Source organism: Indicator indicator, chromosome 4 (genome assembly GCF_027791375.1).
Source record: "Indicator indicator isolate 239-I01 chromosome 4, UM_Iind_1.1, whole genome shotgun sequence".
NCBI classification, from domain to species: Eukaryota; Metazoa; Chordata; class Aves; order Piciformes; family Indicatoridae; genus Indicator; species Indicator indicator.
Genome location: NC_072013.1, coordinates 31,744,681 through 31,766,717, shown reverse-complemented (window position 1 = coordinate 31,766,717; position 22,037 = coordinate 31,744,681). Strand labels below are relative to the sequence as shown.

At 41.5% G+C, this 22,037-nt stretch overlaps 1 protein-coding gene across 1 annotated transcript in view; it reads right to left on the bottom strand.

Annotated features, from left to right (window-relative positions):
- Positions 1-4,800: 4,800 nt before the first annotated feature.
- WDHD1 (WD repeat and HMG-box DNA binding protein 1) overlaps positions 4,801-22,037 on the bottom strand; it is a 33,967-nt gene continuing 16,730 nt past the window's right edge. The window contains exons 12-25 of the mRNA XM_054400517.1: positions 20,297-20,481; positions 18,278-18,519; positions 17,661-17,798; positions 16,452-16,608; positions 14,459-14,573; positions 12,960-13,091; positions 12,387-12,604; positions 11,001-11,131; positions 9,485-9,541; positions 8,093-8,136; positions 7,785-7,943; positions 7,154-7,287; positions 5,579-5,714; positions 4,801-5,004 (exon numbers count right to left, since the gene is read on the bottom strand). Of these exons, the coding sequence (XP_054256492.1) occupies positions 4,801-5,004; positions 5,579-5,714; positions 7,154-7,287; positions 7,785-7,943; positions 8,093-8,136; positions 9,485-9,541; positions 11,001-11,131; positions 12,387-12,604; positions 12,960-13,091; positions 14,459-14,573; positions 16,452-16,608; positions 17,661-17,798; positions 18,278-18,519; positions 20,297-20,481 (2,052 nt within the window). The remainder of the gene's footprint in view (positions 5,005-5,578; positions 5,715-7,153; positions 7,288-7,784; positions 7,944-8,092; positions 8,137-9,484; positions 9,542-11,000; positions 11,132-12,386; positions 12,605-12,959; positions 13,092-14,458; positions 14,574-16,451; positions 16,609-17,660; positions 17,799-18,277; positions 18,520-20,296; positions 20,482-22,037) is intronic.

Genomic DNA, 22,037 nt, shown 5'->3' with positions numbered 1-22,037 from the left:
AATCTCAACAGGCCCTGTGGACTGTGGACAGCAGCATCCCAGCAGCAACCTTCATAATGAAAAAAAACAAAAAAACATTGCTGCCATCACCACCACAGCCTTGAAACTCTGATGCAAAATTTCAAGTCTGACCTTGGAAGCAGTTTTGCCACCTCGAACCAGTCATGGGGTTATCAGTGAGATCCAGACTGTGACCCTGAAGCTGCAGATACTGGGTCTGATGGAAACCACATGCATTGTTAGGGACACAAAAATGACCTGAGGGCTGTGAGGACAGGCTGTGAGAGTTGGGTTTGTTCACCTGGGAGAAGAGAAGGTTCCAGGGAGATATTCTGGTGGCCTTTCAGCACTTAAAGTAGCTGATCAGAAAGCAGGAGACACACTTTTTAGCAGAAGCTGTTGTGACAGGACAAGGGATGATGGTTTTAAACTAAAAGGGTGAGACTGAGAAGAAAGGGTGAGGGAAGAAATAATAATTTTACCCTGAGGATGGTGAAACACTTACACAGGTTGCCCAGAGAGGTGGTAATGTGTCACCCCTGGATCCGGGTGAGGTTATCTGGGGCTCTGAGCAACCTGCTCTAATTGCAGATAGCCCTGCTGACTGCAGGATGGTTGATCTCGATGACCTTTAAATGCCTTTTCCAACCCAAACCATTCTATAAAGCAAAAACTAAGCCAGGAGAAAAGCAAACAGAAACCAGGGACCTGCAGGATGGAGTCCAACATCCCCAGTGATTTCCATGAACCCAGTCACTAAATGCAAGAGCTTCCTTTTAAACAGACCTTTGGCATGTTTGTTGGGAGGAGCTACATGATTGCAAACATCCAGCTCTCAGAAAACTCTCATGGAAGTTTACTTTGGATGTTTCCTCCCTCCTACAGGAGCCAAAAGGACTTTGGATGTTTTGTGGCATTAGCTGTTTGGAGCCTCTAATGCAAAAGAGGAAACTCACCAGATTTATGCCTGTGGTTTGAAGCAAAGCACAATAGGATGACCAGCAGGTTGAGTGAGATTCCCCTGCTCCTCTACTCTGCCCTGGTGAGGCCTGATCTGGAGTACTGAGTCCGGTTCTGGGCTTGCCAGTTCAAGGACAGGGCTATGAAGATGATTAAGGGACTAGAACATCTGCCTTATGAAGAAAGGTTGAGGGACTTGGGGCTTTTTAGCCTGGAGAAGACTAAGGGGGGGATCTATCAATGCTTATAAACACTTAAATGGTGGGTATCTGGAGAATGGGGCCAGTCTTTTTGCAGTGGTGCCCAGCAACAGGACAAGAGGTAATGGACACAAACCTGAAAGTAAGTTGTTGCATCTAAACATGAGGAAACCTTTTTGAGAGGTAGACTACTGGAACAGGCTGTCCAGAGAGGTTGTGGAGTCTGGGGCTCTAGAGTAATTCAGAGCTTACCTGGACACTGTCCTGTGCACCATGCTGTAGGTGAACACGCTCGGGCTGGAAAGTTGGACTAGGTGACCTCCAAAGGTCCCTTCTAACCCCTATAGTTCTGTGATTCTGTGCACAGCAGTGACAGGGGACACAGTCCCAGCAGCCAACAGCTTAACTGGCTTCAGTATCCTGAGCCCAGGGCATAAATATCTTGCTCAAGTAATTTATAGAAGCCCCAAGGAGTCACTCAGAAAGCTTGCTTACTGCAGAGGATGATTTAACGTCTTACAGTTGGCTGGCAGGAAGGGCAGCTGACAGGGAGCTCAGCTTGAATATGGATATCTATGTAGATGGAAAGCAAGCTGGTCCCTTCACACCCAGCCATCTCCCAGCACCACGGTCAAGGTGCTCAACCTGTCATCAGAATGACCCAGTCTAGCAGAAAAGAAAACATTGCACAGTTCACCAAGCCCATAGTCATTTTTTTTATCAGGATGCTTTTCTCACCAGTGCCCTTTCATTTTTCTCCAGCACACCCAGATGTGGAAATGTGCTTTTTACTGCTGAAAAATTAAATAATCTCTGATACTATCACTTCCTTCCACAAAATGTAGAAAAATCACTATAATATGCCTCTATTCTCCTGATTTTGACATAAGCAACACAGAAAATTAATTATTACTTGTGGTAATTACTACTTGTTGTCTCCTGTCAGTATCAAACAAATAAAATGTGGAAAAAGGTGGAGGTTATGGGGTGGTTCATCTTGGATGTGCTCGCATGGCAAGTGCAGGGTAAGGGAAGGAATCAGGCCCAACCAGCATGGGATCACAAAAGGCAGGCCCTGCTTAACCAACCTCATCTCCTTCCATGACCAGGTGACCTGCCTAGTGGGTGAGGGAGAGGCTGTGTACATTGTCTGTCTGGCCTGTAGTAAAGTCTTTGACACTGTCTCCCACAGCATTCTCCCTCAGAAACTTGCAGCCCATGGCAGAGCCAGATGGATGCTTTGCTGGAGAGTTGTGACAAATGGAGTTAAACCCAGCTGGTGGCCAGTCACAAGTGGGGTCCCCTAGGGCTTGGTTCTGGGGCCAGTTCTGTTTAATATCTTTCTTAATGATTTGGATGAGGGGATCAAGGACACCATAAGCAAGTTTTCAGACAATACTGAATTGAGCAGGACTGTTGATCTGCTCGAGGGTAGCAAGGCTCTGCAGAGGCATCTGGACATCAATCAATTGGCTGATGTCAATGGAACAAGGTTGAACAAGATCAAGCACTGAGTCCTGTGCTTTGGTCACAACAACCCCAAGCAATGCTACAGGCCTGGGGAGGAGTGGCTGGAAAGCAGCCTGGTGGAAAAGGATCTGGGGATGCTGGTGCATGCTGAATACGAGCCAGCAGTGTGCCCAGCTGGCCAAGAAGGCCAATGGCATCCTGGCCTGGATCAAAACCAGACTGTCCAGCAGGAGTGGGGAAGTGATCATGCCCCTGTACTCACAGCATCACAGTATATTAGAGATTGGAAGGGACCTCAAGAGATCATCAGGTCCAATTCCCCTGCCAAAGCAGGATCACTTAGGGTAGTCCACAGAGGAATGGATCCAGGTAGGTTTTGAAAGTCTCTCTTGAAGGAGACTCCACAACCTCCCTAGGCAGCCTGTTCCAGTGCTTGTGACCCTCACTGTAAAGACAGTAGGAAAAAATTCTTTACTGAGAGAGTGGTGAAACTTTGGAACAGGCTGCCTCAGGGGTGGTAGAGTCACCAGCCCTGGAGGTGTTCAAGAAGCTGTAGATGTGGCACTTCACAATATAGTATAGTGGTCATGGTAGTTGGGTTACAGTTGGACTCAATGATCTTAAAGTTCTTTTCCAGCCTTAGTGATTCTATGATTCTATCTGTGGATGAAAAAAAAAAGTATTCAAAGTAACAAGTTTTCATGTCTTTCCTTTTATTTACCATCCCTGGTTGATATCATGACCCCCATTCTCCACACAGTGAAAAAAGGACCTGTTTTATCCAAAATGGCATATAACAACTGCCATAAGAGTCTGGCACAGCCTCCTATACTAAGATTTAGTGGCTTTTACAAAATCTCACTGAAACTTAAATTAACAGATTTCAATGCTAAAAATGTGTTTTAAATGGACAGTCCTTTGCCTTCTCACTAATGATGTGAAGAGAAATGAAGAATGGGAAAAAGCAAATGATGAAAGGATGTGCAAATACAGGAAAAAAAACCCCTAAATTAGAACTCAGTTGTTACCTGAGTTATTACTTTAATTCATCCTTAAAAAGAAGTTTCCAAATTTGAGTTTGCTTCAAATACTGTGTTAGACACATTGCCTTTGCTCCAGAGAAGGCAAATACGACCTCCTTATGACTAGTAGGCCGAAGTCTGTTTCATAGAATCACAGTATCATCTAGTTGAACCCCATGCCGTGGGAAGGGACACCTCCTACTAGACCAGGTTGCTCAAGGTCTCATCCAACCTGGCTTTGAACATTTTCAGGGCTTGAAGCTTCCACAGCTTCTCTGGGGAACCTGTTCCAGTGCCTCACCATCCTCATGGGCAAGAATTTCTGCCTAATGTGTAAGCTAAATCCATCTTCTTCCAGTTTGAAGCCATCACCCCTGGCCCTGTCACTAAATGCCTTTGTAAAGAATCCCTCTCCAGCTTCAATTTTACTTCAGGCTTACTTCAACTATAAAACCTCCAAAGATGACCACCTTAAAAGAAAGAAACAGTCATATTTTATTTTAAAACAAACATGACATAAAACAATACAGATATTTTCAACTTCTGGACCTTGCTGAAACACAGACTAGGGAAGTATATTTGCACAGTCTAGAACAGCTCATGTTTGCTCACCTGACCTTCCTAACTCAGCTACTGTCCCTAGTTTTCACTCTTTGCCACTGTCACAGCCACAGATGTTGAAAATACAGCTGAATGCCAGCAGCTTCCCCTCACTCCCATTTCAGAGAGTGTCTTTCTAGTACAAGTGTTTGCAGCAGGCAGAAGGAATGGTATAGGAGCCATTACTTTGGCTCTCTAAAACCACAGGACATCTTCTGGATATAGTTTATCCTCCCCAGCATCATTAATCTGGATTTAGTATCAAATATGCCATGTATGGAGCCACACAGCTGCACAGCACTGTGTGGAACTGTGCTTCCAGGTATGTGGTCCATAAGTGTTGGTTTTGCTATCAAGCTTTAGACAAGTAACTTGCAAAAGGTCTGGGGAGTGGATTCAAGATTTCCCTCAAGAATTCACAAGACTTTCTAGAAGACTGTCTGGAGCAAGGCACTCTTTGTGTTAGTGCTCTTTGAGCACAGCAGCAACTTTCCTACACAGAGCTACCTGTTGTTTCCAGACAACACCCTGAGAAGGTACCAGGTTATTTAGCTTTGCTTGAAGGCAAAAGCTGACAATCGGACATTCGTAGACTGATCTAAAGGCTTTGATTTTTTTGGTAAATTTGAGTCCTCTGATTTTTGCTCCTGTTTGTTTTTCACTTCATCCTCATCATCAGCTGCAGGACGTTTCCGTTTTTTATCTTCTGCTAAATCATTACCTGTTCCTCCTTTTGCTTTCTCGGTCCATGCCTTTAAAGAAAGGATAGAATTGAACAGAACACAACAAGTTAGACCACAAAACTCACCACTTTATTTTCTACACTTTATTTCCCTGATTCTAAGGAGGCACTGAAATAATTCCTGTTAGGAACTAGTCAGGATCAGGTTATGAGTGATTTCCTCACTTTCCTTTTTTTCCTAACAACATTTTCCCTCAGAACTATACTTCATTTGAGCCTCTCTATGAAATTGAAATTCTTGTTTGTCTTTCTGAACAAAGAAGAAACCCAGAAGTCCTTAGAACAAATGTAAACCCCAATGAATTAAGCCAAGCTAAGTTACTTTTAATTCCTTCCCTTCTCTTTTTTTTTATTTCTTTATTGATTACATTTCTCTTACTTTGGAAAAGCTACTTTCTGTTTTAAATTATTCTTTCTGCTTTAAATTACTCATGTCATAAAGTATATGTCATATACGATGGATGAATACACAACTGAAGTCCATGGAGATGGAGAACTGTGGAATTTGAAGAAAAAATTTCTAACCAAAAATAACAAAGGGGAAAGAAATTCTTCAAAATCATAACTAGAGAATGTTTTCTTACCATTCTTTCTTCTGATGACAGCACTCTAAATCTACTCATGCCTTCTTTTATTACTTCTGCTTCATCCAGATCAGGATTATCTGCCAAAATCTTTGCTCTGTTCTCTTCCAGCCACATCTGGAATCCTGTTTTTGGTCTAAAACAAGCACACAAGATTTGTCTGAGAAGGTTGTAAGAAAACCATGTAGAATGGTTTGGGTTGGAAGGGACCTTCAAGATCACCTAGTTCCAGCTCCCCTGTCATGGAGCTGGACCTACTAGACCAGGTTGCTCAAGGCCTTGTCCAACCTGGCTTTGAACACTTCCACGCTTGGAGCCTCCACAACTCCTGTGGGCAGCTTGTTCCAGGGCCTCACCATCTTCATGGGGAAGCATTTCCTTCTAAAGTCTAATCTCAATTGAGCTTCCCCCAGCTGGAAGCCATTTCCCCTTATCCTGTCACTACATGCCTTTTTAAGAAGTAAATATCCCTCAACACATTTCTAAACACCATCTAACTGGGACTTTTTTGTTCTTGAAAGAAAATTCTGCTTTCTCCTATTGCAGCATGCCTGAAGAACATGCTGACAAGGCAAGACCAAGTCAAGCATTTTTATTAAAGCTGTGATATATATGGAGATTAACATTTCAGTTTTAGAATGACAAAGCATAATGGTTCTCCTCCTTTCTGGCAGGGTCTCATCCACCTAAAAATAGAGCACATCTATTAGCATGTTTCAGCTAATCCTCCTCACAATTCTCCTTGCCACTTGTTTTAGAACATTATCTGTAAAGGTTAATGAAAAGAATGCTAGCCCAAATGAATAATAATTACCTTCATCTTCCTCAGTTAAATGAAGTCTAAATGAAACATGATTATAATAATGCAAGTTTCATGAGGACTGGGATTGTTAGAAAATACATCTGCTCCAGAGGAACATGACAGATTACAGTCTTAGCTAGGAAGAGATGTGCTCCTTAGGTGATACGAGGGTTTTGGCTCATTTTCTTTTTTAAAAAACCACACTAAAATAAAAGCTTTTACACTTTGACTTAAGCCCCTTGGCTTTTAGATTTCCTCTGAGATTTGACAGTGATGTTTACACTTTCTTTCCTACACTTGGACCTAGTACAGCAACATGGTTTCCTTTATCATTCAAAGGTCATGATCAGATTTATCAAGGCACAAATGGTTGCTTAGAGCCCCAAAATTACACTGTGCATTGTTCACTTACTGTTCACTCACGCATTTATTTGTCTTAGGTAGATGTGAAACTCCTACTTGGAATAACACTGCCATGTATACTGGGAAAGATTCAATGGCCAGAATGCTCTTCTCTGCTCTGTCACCATCAGTGTAACGTGGCAATTTGGAACTCCAAACAGCGTGGTTTTGGCAGGTGCATTTGATAACACACTGAGTATAAGTAGCAGTTTAGTAAATTTCTGAAGTGGGTTCACAAATGTGACAACTTGTGAGCTAACACTTTAATCTTGATGTGATGCTACTTCAGCCAGTCATCAGAAAAAGTAGTTTTTGGACATGCATTGCTATCAAAATTGGAGCATGTCATTGAGGTGCAAGTGTCCACTCACCTTCTGTTTTCAGTGTTCTTCTGTGCAGTGACTTTGACTTCCTGGGACTCATTTCCTGCTTTTTCTTCTCTTTCTTCCACTGATTTTGCACTAGAGGTAGATGTACGAGGCTGGAAGAAGGAAGCTGCTAAAGTCTAGAGAAATTGAGGTTAAACAAAGAAAGAAAACAAAGGTAAGAACACCTTGCTCTCAGACAACACACACCATGTAGCCTAGCAAAACCCAAGCTTTTCCTAAAGACACAGTAATCATTGCATTAATAGAGCACCAAATCCATCCAATTTCAGCACAGCAGATGTTTATTTAACACCGTTTAAAATAAAAGCACAAAGTCTGGAAAACTTGCCTGGACACGTCCCTGTGCGCTCCACTCTGGGTGACCCTGCTTTAGGAGGGAGGTTAGTCTAGATGGTCTTCAGAGGTCCCTTCCAACCCCCACCATTCTGTTATTCTATGACTCTACAACTACAGGAAATGTATGTTTTTATCGTTTCTGCAGTATACTTAAGTGAACTTTGCCACGTAAGCTGCTTTACTCAGCCAGCAGGGTTTCATACTTGACAAAAGCTGGTAAAATTCAGTTTACTGTCCTTTGCTCACTGAAACAATGTAAAAAGACTAGAAACATTACCTGCTTGGACTTGGGTTTGGGAATCAGAGGCTTTATAACTGGAGGGTTCTGCTTGTTTGCAGCTTGACTGCTAGCCCAAGAAGTTTTCTTCGACTGTTTGGTCATGGAGTCTAGAACATTTGCTGAGGGGACCACTGGCTCCTTTTTGTTAGGTGATACCTAGCAAAACAAAGAAAGAGACAGTTTATGTCTTTTCTGTTATGTTCCCCTCCTCTATCCCTCCAAGGTATCTGTCCTCATAGTTATAGTGTAAACTTCAAACAATAATTTTCAGAGCACTGCATTCAAACCAGCTGCAAAATTCTTACCTTAAAGGGATTCACTCGTCCTTGGCTGCCTGATGTAATCACAACTATTTAATAGGAAAGGAAAAAAAAAAAAAAAAGTAAAAATGTGTGTCTGTACACACACACACACACATCTATGAAGCACTGTGCACACTTTAGATGAGTAGTGAAACGTTAGCTTTGATTCCAAGGAACAAGGCTAACGCTCATTGTGTGTGTTCCAGCCTCTCTTCATTGAAAATCGAAGAGGAGAGTTGATTTAACAAAGGTATCAACTATTCCACACCAAGGAAAAGAAGCTCCCACCAGGCCTGCAAGTGGTTGGATAAAGATACTTTAATAACTCATGAAAGTTATACTGCAGTTATTATTAGTCATAAGACATGCCACACAGGACCAACAGTGTAAAACACAAATCCACAGGAAGACTGAGTACTTCCTCCACTCCCAAATCCGTTTCCACTCCTATTATTCTTGCTAGAAGGCTAACAGGAGGGAATAAGCAAAAAAAAACAGCAGAAGGTCTCATTCTGCCCCTGTCTGCTCAGCTCAGCTCTAAGACAGGGTTATTAACTCTGCCTTTAAGCCCAACCTGTAAATGTGCCTGTGATTAGTAAAACAAATCAAGCAATCACTGCTCTCAATTTCTCCCATCCCAAAGAATGCCTTCATGACATAACCAGGCAGGCAACTGATTCAGCATTTGGCACGGCTAGGACAGTCAGAATAGATAGGTAAGAAAGATATCAACAGGATTAGGGAACCTCTTAAAAACAGGAGAACAACAATCAGTCTGAGCTACCACTCAACCACACTGTTACTCACTGAATTGCGGTAGTAATGGGAGTGTGAAGGATTTAAACGAATCATAGAATCATTTTGGTTGAAAAAGACTTTTAAGATCATCAGGTCCAACCATTCTCTAATTCCATCAAATCTGGTGCTAAACCACATCCCTCAACACAACACCTGTGCATCTCTTAAATATCTCCAGGGATCCCCACATATCTAGGGAGCCTGTTCCAGTGTTTGAGAACAATTTCAATAGAGAAGTTTCTTCTAATATCCAATCCAAATCTCCACTGGTGCAACCTGAGGCCATTACCTCTCATCCTGTCACTTGTTAGTAAAGAGAACAGACCAATCCCCACCTGGCTTCAAGCTTGTTTCAGGGAGTTGTACAGAGTGAGAAGGTCTCCCCTCAGCCTCCTTTTCTCCAGGCTGAAACAATCCCATTTTCCCCAGCTGCTTTTTACCAGACCTGTTTCTCCAGGCCCTTCACCCACTTTGTTGCCCTTCTCTGGACCTACTTCAGGACCCTAATGTCCTCCTTGTAGCGAGGGGCCCAAAACTGAACACATGTCAAGAGGCATGACAAAGTTCTCATCCTGGAATAAGTGGAGATGTACTCACTGGACTTCGGAAGAGGGACCTCTGCTGAAGTGACATTTTTGGAGAAAGGATTTGGCTCTTCAGAAAAAAAGAAGAGGCACATATCTAAGTGCAATAAAATTGAACAGCATAACTTCTTTAGAACAACCCCCCCAAATAGACAAGTTAAACAATCTACACTTTGAAGTAGGACTCATAGTTTTCAAATTGGGCACATATTCTTGCAAAACCATGTTACTTCTACTTAGATTTAACTCACAGTTCAATACTTATTGCTTAAACCTCAAACCTATTCCTTGAACAAGTGTGCCCAGAAAACAACTTGTCTATCTGTTCAACTCCTGTAAGATTTGAGCTGAAACTGAAGTAATTGTTTCACAAGGTCATCCAGTGCATAAGAAATAGTATCAGACAACAGAAGAACTCCCCAAGGCTCCCTCAAATGGTTATGACCTACGATGCATAAGCAAGTTGTGGCAGAGCAGGTGACAAGACACTAAACTTGTTTCCCTGCAGCAACTGCAAGACACAGGCTGCAATATGGACCTGCTCACTCGGTAGGCACTGCCACGCATCTCCCATAGGGGACTCCAGGTAACAGGAAGCCCACAGGCAGGAGTTACTGCATGTCAACCTGCAACTCCTGTGCCATTATTCCAATACCCAGTCTTGTTCAACATCTTCAGCGACCGGGATGAAGGAATGGAGAGGACTACAACAATGCTGACGGGCCTGGAGCATCTCTGTGGATAGAAAAGGCCAAGAGACCTGGGGTTCTTTTGCCTGGAGAAAAGCAGCCTGAGGGCATCTTCTCAATGCTCATCAATAACTAAAGGGTGGAGGTAAAGAGGACGAGGCCAGAATCTTTTCAGTGGTGTGCAGTGATAGGAGAAGGGGCTGGGCACAAACTGGAACCCTGGAGTTTCCATCTAATCATAAGGAAAAACTTCTTTCCTTTGAGGGAGCCAGAGCACTTGGATGGGCTGCCCAGAGACGTTGTAGAGTCTTCTTCTCTGGAGAGACTCCAAAACCACCTGGACATTGTGATCCTGGGCAACCTGCTGTGGGTGACCCTGCTTTAGCAGGGGGGTTGGACTGGATAATCTCCGTAAGTCCCTTCCAATCCCTACCGTTTTGTGATTTTTTTTCACACATCAACATCCAAATAAGACAGATTGGACACCACCAGCCCTGCTCCCACTAGGTAGCAGAAGAGCTTGTCCTTGTAACAACTGCAGAGTTTCAGAACTCAGTGAAACAAATGGGATTATTTTCTATTTACATAAATGGATCTAAACCAGACCTCCTGCACCTCGCTTGTGGTGACCTGTGACAGGTGGTAGGCCTGTCTTTTCTATATTTTATGTCAACAGAACAAAACAAAACTAACGACAGAAAACTCATTGTTTGCATAGTCCTATATACTGATGAGCTATCCAAATGACAAATTATCCTGGAATTTTCCAGAATTCCTTATTAAGTCTGTGAAAGACATATCTAAATAACATCCAGCCTATTCAGGGAAAGTTTTTCTTACTCTGTTTATGCACTTCTGGTGTTTCTTCTTCTTCTTCAGAGCCATCACTCTCCTCAGCATCTTCCATTTCTTGCTCCTGCTGAACATTTCTGACCGGCGGCTGACCCCACTCCGTGGGAGAGTTGCTGTAGCTAAATGGAAGGAATCCATCAGAAAGGAAGTGGGCACCACATTCAGAGGGAAAACTGGAACAATGGAAGGCTAACTTACTTACCTAATTTAGGAAGTAAGAACAATAACATTTGGCATTTGTTTACATTCTATCTCTGATTTAACTGTGATGGTTACTAAAAATAAAGATTCATTAACCACTTCATTTGACTCTGAAACATGAAGTGCAGTTCTCTGAGGTGGCTGAGTAGTTGTAGTTCTATGAGAGACCACACATGGTGATAAAACTGCCTGAAATTCACACAAGTACATGCACTGGCCTTCAAACAGCTCCACACACAGGAGCAATCATCCAAACAAACATCAACCTTCTGCCACCTTCTTCAGAGTGCACATATTATTGCCAAACCCCTTTCCTGCAAATATAAATGCAAACATAAAACATGTTCTGCAATCTCTCAGGTTGTTTGGGACTCCAAGCAACTTTGATCTAGCTGAAGACATCCCTGCTGACTGCTGGAAGTTTGGACTGAATGAACTTTAAGGGTTCCTTCCAACCCAAGCCACCCTGTGACTCTATGATTCTACCTCTATTTAAACATAAATACATCCGATACTGTGAGTAACACCAGATTACTTTTCTGCATACATGAATAAGACACAGGTGGTAATATGGATACATATTTTAAGTCTGAAGCTTAGGCAGCAAATTTCAATGCATGATTAGTCTCTAAGTTCCCAAGAACAGTATGTAGATTTCTTGCATTTTCCTCAGTAGGCAAGGAGCGGAAGTATTTCCCTTTGTATTAGTATCCTGCTACTAATGAGTCCTCAAAAGGTAGGGCTTGTGGTGATAGGACAAGGGGCAATGGTTTTAAACTAGAGCAGGGTAGATTTAGATTGGACATTAGGAAGAAGTTCTGTACTATGAGGGTGGTGTGACACTGGAGCAGGTTGCCCAGAGAAGCTGCAGATGCCTCATATCCCTGGAAATCTTTAAGACCAAGCTGGATGAGGCTTTGAGCAACCTGGTCTAGTGGAAGGCCCATGGCAGGGGGGTTGGAAGTAGATGATCTTTGAGGTCCCTTCCAACTCAAGCCATTCTACGATCAAGAAGCATGTACCATTCTGTATGTACAGTTTCTAAGTAGAGCAACATGAGCTGTTGCTTTGCAACAAATACATCACAAACTGTGGTCCAGAAAAGACAAATCAAAATGTTAATAGATCAATAAAAAACGTGCCCAGGTTTCTAATCACAGAAATTTGTGTTACCCAGCATTCAAGTGCTTTTGGAAATCTTCTTCCTCCTCTTCTTCTTCCTCTGCTGCTGCCAACTCACTTGCTTTATCTATAGCCATTTCACTAAGTCGCTGAGCTAAATTTAGTCTCCGAGAGCGAGACGCATACTTGATAGCTAAATTCACAACATTTTGTGTCATGAGGTCAGCAAGTTCCATGCAGCGAAATTCACGCTCCAGTTTACAAGAAAGCTGAAAGAAAAGAAGCCTTGAGGATTCCACACTTTGCAATTACACAGCTCTTCTCAAAACTTTAGGACCAGAATGTTATGGTCTTGGTGGAGGGAATGAATAAGGATGAACCACCAGCAATTGTGAGCCAAGAAAAATCTCTTTTTTTTGTTCCCTTCTTCCCCCTACTCTTCATACTGATAAGCAGTACCAGTACTAACTGGAGTTCATCTCTTATCACAGTCTGAACTGGCTGGATTGCCAATCACTAGCCAGACTTCCAAGAAGAATGATCACATCAAAATTTCCATCAGATGCCATCTATTCAAAATAATGTCTCAGGAATTCTTTCCATTGTTTATTTACTTGTACTTACAGCAAAGAGCTTCATTAGAAGTTCCTGCTGTTCCTTCAGTGCCTGACTTTTAGCATTTTCATCCAGTTCGTAGCCATTTTTTGATAAGTAATCCACATGGTTGTGAAATACAAGGGAACGCCAGTACTGCTCCTGAAAAAAGCAGAAAGACGGAGGTCAGAGGGGAAAAAAAAGTCCGTGGCTTAATGCCTAACAATATTTCATCAACTTTAATGTTCCTTTAATTTGATAAAGAAGGTGAGGGGTACACAATTCCTCTTTAAAAGTCATTGAGTACTGAACAACAACAACAAAAAGACAACATTAACCACCACCTGTACAGAAACTGATCCAAACAGTCACCATATATGTTAAATTCCACTTTTGGCTTTCACAGGACAAGCCCTACATGTTCACCAGTACACTACCAGGACAGACCATTGCAGAACAAATTGATTGTTTTATTTTCTAACTTCTGTCTCACAGCAAATTTTAAGTATTACAGAATAACTCAGTAACTGTGGGAGTAATCATCATCTGTGGGACAGGAAATAGAAAGCTCGTTCTTCAAGGAAATACCAGTATGGCTGTTACATCAGGCTAGCTCTGACACAAAATAATTCTAAATTTATTCAAACCCAGTATATTTTCATCATATGTATTGGAATAATCTGTTTCTTCATCTACACAGAATATTCCTTCAAGCTCCTATTGTATTTTGTGGAAGCAGGGGGATGGAAGACTCACGCCATCAGATAAAGAACAAAAAGACTTGAACCAAAAGAAGGAGAATTCATTAAAAATGACTAAGTGGTTATTATGGACATTTTTAATCTACACTTCGATCAAAGAGAATAAATTTCAAATAGCATTGAACTGTCTCTAAGGTTGAGGTTAGAATTTTAGGTTCATTTCTATTTCATGCCCTACATCTGAACCCCACAAGATTGAAATATTTATGCCTATACAACATGAAAGAATAAATACAGATATTCTTCTAGAAGTTCTCCACACGTACATCTTACTTCACCAGCCTCTACCTTAAGAAAATAAGCCAATGCAGAAGGCCTTTTTTTCAGAGTAATTACATGAATTTGAAGATTAATTTGTCTGGGGAAAAAACATCTTCCAGAAATTTCGTTATGCCTAAAATATTAAAAAACAGACCTTAAAGGGATCTTAATTTGGATCCCAAAATCTGGCGCTTGCTAGAACATTAACCACTACTCACTACAAAAATAAAAGAGAGGATGAGAAAGACTTCATGTGTCAGAAACAGATTATGTGTAAATATAACCTTGTATCAGCTCTAGCAGCTTTATCTGGTATTCTTCCAGAAACAGTTGTGAACCAAACCACATCAGAAAAGCTGAACAAAACCACCAAGCCCAAATAGCTTGGGCTATAGTCATGTTTGCAGTACCCCCTTTCACAGCAGAGATGATTAATAGGAATTGTGTATAATCTCTACTATGAGGACATGTGAGGATATCAGCTGTGTACTCGACACCATTCCATACCTCCATCTGTCCCTTTTCTGTGGTAACTTGACAGTAAGGAAGTTTAAATGACAATATTGCTACAGCAGGCCGGGGCAGCGTGGGAGGGAATCTGGCTCCTTTACAAGGAATACACCTGTGTAAAGAGAAACAAAAACACACACACAAAATCCTCAACACCTACAGTCACCAGTTGTTCTACATCTAAATCATGTCTCCTAAGAAGCAAGACACTTTAAGAGGATTTGTTCTTTATAAAGTCGTAATTAAATTACTGACTTAAATATAGCAACATGTTAGATTGACTTGGAAAGGGTTGCTTTTACATTGCAACCAATCAAAGATGCTTAAAAAACAGCACAGCATTGTGCTGTTCTTCACACCAGAAACTCCAAGCGTGGCACAGAACAGACACAGATCTCTATCTCATACAATACAGCATTTCGCAGCTATTACAGAAAGTAAATTAAATTTATTTTAATCAGAAAGTACTGAACAATTGAAGCCACTGGAACAAGAGCAGGTACATCTACCATTTATTTAGATGGGGGGGTTGGGAGTTTATGGGGAGAATGCTGTGTCCAGACATATACAGGGGGGTGGTAGGGAAAGAAAAGTGGGTGAAAGAAAAAAAACCAGAAGGGTAAATCAGATAAGCACATACTAAAAGCACAGTCTTATTGTTTCATTCTATTTAAACTAATGCTTTCTGGTAACAATCACTTAAGCTAAACATTGATTGGGCAAGAGCTGAATTTCCAGCAGCAGCAAAGCAGCATTGACAAAAATGTCTGGTTTTGTAAGCTGCTGTTTTACACACTAGGAAGAAGAAAAAAAAAAAAAGAACAGGAAGCATTAGTGTTCTGGCTATCTGTGTTAATTAAGGCATATGGTGTTGCTACAACAACCCTCCCCCACCTTATCTTTAGTATGCCAGTGGCTTTGAATAAAACGTTTTTATGCAACTCAGGGCAGCTCTCTTTCTTGGTGTAGAAGGAAAATAACTCATGATGACAGACTCACAGTTGACTATCTCATCAATTGATGCATCCTGCACATTTTGGGTGTGTTTTCTGGAGGCCAACATCATTTAATGATTTGGAGGAAGAAGCAGACTAGTGAATCAACATTTACCAGTGATGTCAAAATATTTCTCTTATTACTAACAGAGGAGTAAAACTTTCAGATAAATACAAATAAAATTCAGTCTCACACCAAACTCCACAACTGTGTGTGACTAGCAAAAAAGAAAAGCCTCAAATTCAGTAAAATACATGAGCTGATGGATTCTGCCCTGGTAGGAAAAGAACACAGCTTTACTCAATAGGGAAGACTACAAACACAGCTTAGAAACTAATGTCCAGGATGAGTGTTACAATCAAGAGAAACAGAATTACTTAGACATCACCAGTATCACATTTGATAAAGTAATGGCTAACTCACAGCCAAATTTTTGAGCAATTTTAAGTACAAAATTGTTCTTCATGGCCACAGTTCAAATATTAATATAACAACAGTTCTAATTTATCTATGTCTAATTATGTATATTAATTATAGGACTGGATTCTTCTCAAAGTGACAAAAGGGGAAAATAAGAGGTAAAGTAAGGAAAATAGGGGGAAACAATAACAAAAATAAACAAAATACCCAAAAAATCCAACCCCACAAAGGCCATCAACAGCAGAAGCATATTCCTAACAGCAACCATAACTTTTTAATAGGTTTCTCTAGCAAAATGTTTGATGACTGCATCTGCATCCAAGATGTGTGATTTCATAACGAAGTGCAAGGCAAAAAGCCACAATTAGTTACAGATTATAAAAGTCTTCCGACCCCATTCCAAACCAATTTAGTGATGAACCATCCACACAGAATTACATCTATGAACTGGATCGTTTTCTGTGCATGTTTACTAACCACCTCTTTCAGTAATTGTTTCCAGTTTCTCTCAGTAAGACGTGTTCTGTAATTGAAAACCAAGGCAAACAAAGGATTTCCTTGTGAAGTATCTGACCTGAGCTGCTGGGGATTTTCATGGATGCCAACTACCCAATAATGATCTGATTTTCCTTTGCAATGCTCTCTCATGTTACAGACTGGAATCCAAGTATTCCCGAGCCCTCGGTTCAGCATCCGCACGATTCCCTCAGAATCCACATAACAAGGGGTACCTGTTTGTTACAATTAGGCTGTCAGGAAATTCATCACAACACGAGTAAGTCTGAACTGGTGGATACTGCTGGGAAATGACAGTTAATGGATCTCAAATACCGCATCCTCCCATGTAAACAGCACAACCTAGCTGGGTAAAACTCTTTTCCTTAGACAGATACGCCACCTTCTGACAAGTCAACACCACTGCTAGTCAAATGTCTGCTCCAAATTAACACATTTTATGAAGCCACAGAAACACAGAATCACAGAATAGTGGTGGTTGGAAGGGACCTCCAGAGATCATCGAGTCCAACCTCCCTGCTAAAGTAGGGTCAAACACAGCAGGTTGCCCACGACCATGATGTCCAGGTGGGTTTGAAATGTCTCCAGAGAAGGAGACTCCACAACCTCTCTGGGCAGCCTGCTCCAGGGATTCAGCACCCTTACAGAAAAGAAGTTTTTCCTTATGTTTAGGTGGAACTTCCTGTGTTCCGGTGCGTGCCCATTATCTGTCACTTGGAACCACTGAAAAGAGTCTGGCCCCATCCTCTTGTTTCTCACACTTTAGATATGGATCGGCAGCTCTTCTCCAGGCTAAACAGACCCAAGTCTCTCAGTCTCTCCTACTCATACTGCTTGGGTAAATTCCCAAAGAAAATTCACTATTTTACAACTACTTTATCTGATTATCATAAAAACTGCTCCCAAGCTACCAACATCTGGGGGGATACAGGGCTTTTGCCGAGACACTTGAACACACCTATTACGGTGTACCAGTGCAGTTTATTTCTTTTAGCTGAGCAGAGCAAACAATCAGGAAAACAAGTTCTGTTAACATTTGAGTGTATTCTATTTAGAGTGGAAACCTATTAAAGATTTCTGATAAGTATATTAAAGGAATGGAAAAACAGATTTTTTTTTTTTTTAGCACTGAGATTGAAACAAAATATCTAGAGCCCAAGATCACCATTACAAAAAGGGTGAATTAATGAATTAGCCTAACTATCCCCCAAAATTCCCACAGAAGTTGTCAAGATTTGTCAGCATCACTCATGCAGGTACCTCATACCTTCTGCAGAGAATCCAACCCATACCAAATAGGATCTCCTTGTCAGGGAAAGAGGGTCTCCATGCAAAATCTGTTTTTTCTTTTTTCCTAGCTCCATCAGCTGTACTCCAAGGCACTGGTCCCCATCAAACCCAGTCCCTAGGAAGAAGTGGTTTAATAACTGTGTCAGAAAAGAATTGTCTTGTCTCTTGGCTAAATCTAAGTTTTAACTCAAAACCCAATTCTAATGCAGGTTTACCTATGAATACCACTGTCATACAAGTGACTGTCAGTTTGGATGTATGAAGCACACAATTCTGGCCTATCTAAACCCCGAGTTTAGATTAATATTAATTTTAAAATTCTCCCCTTCCCTACAGGATAATCTTAGGCATGATAATATAAATTGCGGGCTTCACTGTCAGAAGGCAAAGATCTGTGAGCTGAGTAAAACCCTTATCAAGAAGAATAAGCAAGCAGGATAAGCACTATCAAGGATAGAACAAGAAGGATAATCATCAAGAAGAGAAGAAGAATAAAACACTTCTGGTGATTACACTTTAACTAGTGTTTGAAGCTAGTAACAGACAAAGGTTCTTGTTTTGAAGTTCAATAAAAGACAGAAGGGAGAAAAATACCTCTGTGATAAATAACCATCAACTGCTCTCCATGTCCTGCCATAGACACCACTGGACCTGGAAGGCTGAAGATCTCTTTCTGAACTCCTCCAACTGTAAACACACGAACCAGCAAAGCACTAGTGGCACAAGCAGCCCAGCCTTGCCCTAGACAGATGGCCTCAATGTCTTCGTCCTTGGGCATATCTACTGTCCACTCCTTGTTTGCATCCCATGAGCCAAAATGAATGCAGTGCAGCTTGCTAAAGCAGAGATAAAAATCAGTCAAATATCTCAAAATGAAGGAAAATACAGTATCTGAAAAGACACCAATATATTACAGACACCTGGAATCTGTGGTAGTGACAAAGGAACTACTAATTACTAGTGGTCTTTTGGGTTATCAAACACTGGAACAGGCTCCCCAGGGAGGTGGTTGAATTCCCATCCCTGGAGTTTTTGAAGAGATTCAGAGATGTGGTGCTGAGGGATGTGGTTTAGCACCAGACTTGGTGGAGTTAGAGAATGGTTGGACTCAATGATCTTAAAGGTCTTTTCCAACTGAAATGATCCTAGGATTCTGTTTGACAAGGTGTTACTTCTATTATTCAAGAACTGAAGAGCCAGCTCAACCTCTAGGTCTCAAAATTTAAAGCCTCTAAAGCCTGATGCAGACAGTCTGAGAGGAGATTTTAGCTGCAAACAGGCAAGTGTCCTGCTTAATTCACATTCCTAAGTCTCCTGAGTATCAACCCTCACTATATGTCCATCACATTTATGCTCTCTTTCAAAGGGAAAAAAAAATAGGAATTTCAATTCTACCTTCTTAATAACTGAAAACTGCCCATGACCAGTTCACAGGCGCCATGGCTTTTCAGAGATTGCCCACTTGGACTGAGAAAAAAGGATTGATGTTTTGATTCACACAACCAAAACATACAAATAATACTTTTAAAGGTAAAGATCACAATGCCATATGTGTGAAAGAAGACTAAGTTCTTTCTTCAAGATATTTTTGCAGAAACCAGCAATAAAATATTATTTCTGTTGTTCTTAAATGCAAGAACGGAGTCCAGCTGGCCCAGCTGATAAATATTTCTACAGTTTTCATAAATTTGGGTTCTTCACACTTATAACTCGTAGGGTATCTGAAAACATTTCTCTTTAGCAACAGTGTGAAAAGAAATAGCACAGCCCTTATGATTAATCTTTGATCTGAGGAGACTGAAAAAGTATTGTTCCTGTTGACAATTTCCTGTGAGCTAACAATGGATGAAGTTTCCAGAATATATTTGAAAAAGGGATTTAAAAAAAATGCCTCAGGGAACAAATAATATCTTTAGATATTCTTGATGCCTTCAAGTGGGTGGATGTGAAAATCCTCCTTAAAAGTGATACCCTAAATAAAAAGTATCATCAAGAGCCGAGAATCTCCAAAAATAACCAAAAAAAAAAAAAAAGGGTTACAAAAGTTGAAATTACAAACTGAAATTTACCAAATCACAGATTGCATCTGATTGGAAAGGACCCTCAAAGACCATCTTGTCCAACCCCCCTGCAGTGAGCAGGGACATGTCCAACTAGATCAGGTGGTCCAAGGCAATATCAAGTCTGACCTCAAATGCCTCCAGATAAGGGGCCTCAACCACATCCCTGGGCAGCCTGTTCCGTCATTTCACAACTCTCATTGTAAAGAACTTCCCCCTGATGTCCAGCCTGAATCTACCCTTCTCCAGTTTAAAATCATTGCCCCCCCATTTTATCACTACAAGCCCTTCTAAACAGTCCTTCCCCAGCCTTTCTGTAGGTCCCCTTAAGATATTGAAATGTAGTTGTAAGGTCTCCCCAGAGCCTTCTCCTATCCAGGCTGAACAGACCCATTTTTTTCAGCCTGTCATCATAGGACAGGAGCTCCAGGTCTCTGATTATCTTTGTGGCCCTCCTCTGGACCTGCTCCAGTAGGTCCATATCTCTCTTGTGCTGGAAGAAGTTAAGTGTAATTCTATATTATGATTTTTGCAGAGCAAGGCCATGACTTACCTTGCAAGATCTTCTGTACTCTCACAGGCCAGTAAAATAGCTTCAGCAGAGAGGTCAGCCATTGTGTGATTTAGGGAGTTTGGCAGGTGTGTTGCATGGTGTATGGAGGTATCATGAAATTCTACATCTATGGCATTGTCCTGCTCATCATTGTAACACCGAATGATGCCAACAGAATTCCACACCTATTAAGAAGAACCACCCACAAAAACCAACAAATCAAAGATGCTGTCCTAAAACAGCCTGCTAGAAATTGCACATCATAGAATCATAGAATGGCTTAGGTTGGAAGGGACCCTAGAGATCATCTGCTCAAACCTCCCTGCCATGGGCAGGGATACCTCTCAACTACATTTAGTTATTCAAGGCCTCATCCAACCTGGCCTTCAACACCTCTAAGGAGGAGGCATCCACAGCCTCTCTGGGCAACCTCTTCCAGATTCTCACCACCCTTGTACTGAAGAACTTATTCCTAAAATCCAGTCTAAACCTACTCTCCCTTGTCCTAAAACCATTTCCCCTTGGTCTTATCACTAGACACCTTTATGAAAAGTTCCTCTCTAGCCTTCCTGTAGGTTCCCTTTAGGCATTGGAAGGTCCCCCTGGAGTCTTCTATTCTCTGAAACAAGAGTAGGTGAAAAACTGGAGGGAAGACTGAGGAGTCATGTGGTCAGGAGTTGTAGTTTCTAAACCAGCTGAATTTGGCAACAACTATTCTCATTGCTTAGCCATCTTTCTCCTTATGAAATTAAGTGTGAAGAATGTACAGTTAGAAATAAATAAATAGTGATGACTAATAAATAATCATAATAGTGGATGACTAATGTACAAGTCCTAACAGTACAAAAATATCTACGAGTCCTGGCTAAAAAAGAATTTTTCGTACAGATTTGCTAGAATCCAATAGCACAGGTACAGATTGTGTAATTTGCTTTGGTCTTAAAGCAAAGTATTTCTTCCTACATCAAAAACAGCTGCCATGTACAGCATGACATTATGCAGTCTTTGCATTAACACAAAGCTGCTTTCCACTATTTAGCTTCACACTGTGAAGCATTACCAAAATTATCAACAATCTTGGAAATTATTAGATTGAGGCACATCAAGAACTGGATATTAAGTATTAAGAAAGCAACCAGATCTACCAGATTCCTGGGGAGGAATCACACCAGGCACTGGTGCAGACTAGGGGTCATCCTGCTGGAAAGCAGCTCCATGGAGAAAGACCTTGGAGTCATAGTGGACAGGACAGTTATCCATGGGACAGCAATGTGCCCTTGTGGTTAAGGGTGCCAATGGTATCCTGGGGTGTATCAAGAAAAGCGTCCAGCAGTCTAGGGATTTCTCTTCCCCATCTACTCTGCCCTGTCAAGAGCACACCTGGAATACTGTATCCAGTTTTGGATACCCCAATTCAAGAGATATGGGGAACTACTGGAGAGACTCCAACAGAGGGCAATGAGGATGGTTAAAAGACTTGAACATCTCTCCTGTGAAGAAAGACTGAGAGACCTGGGACTGTTGAGTCTTGATAAAAGCAGACTGAAAGGGGATCTTCTCAATGCTGATCAATACTTAAAGGGCTGGCATCAATACAATGGGGCCAGACTCTTTTCAGTGGTGCAAAGCAGCAGCAAAAGGGGCAACAAGCACAAACTGAAACCCAGGATGCTCCATCTGAACACAAAGAAAAACATCTTTCCTGTGAGGGTGCTGGACCCCTGGAGCAGGCTAGCCAGAG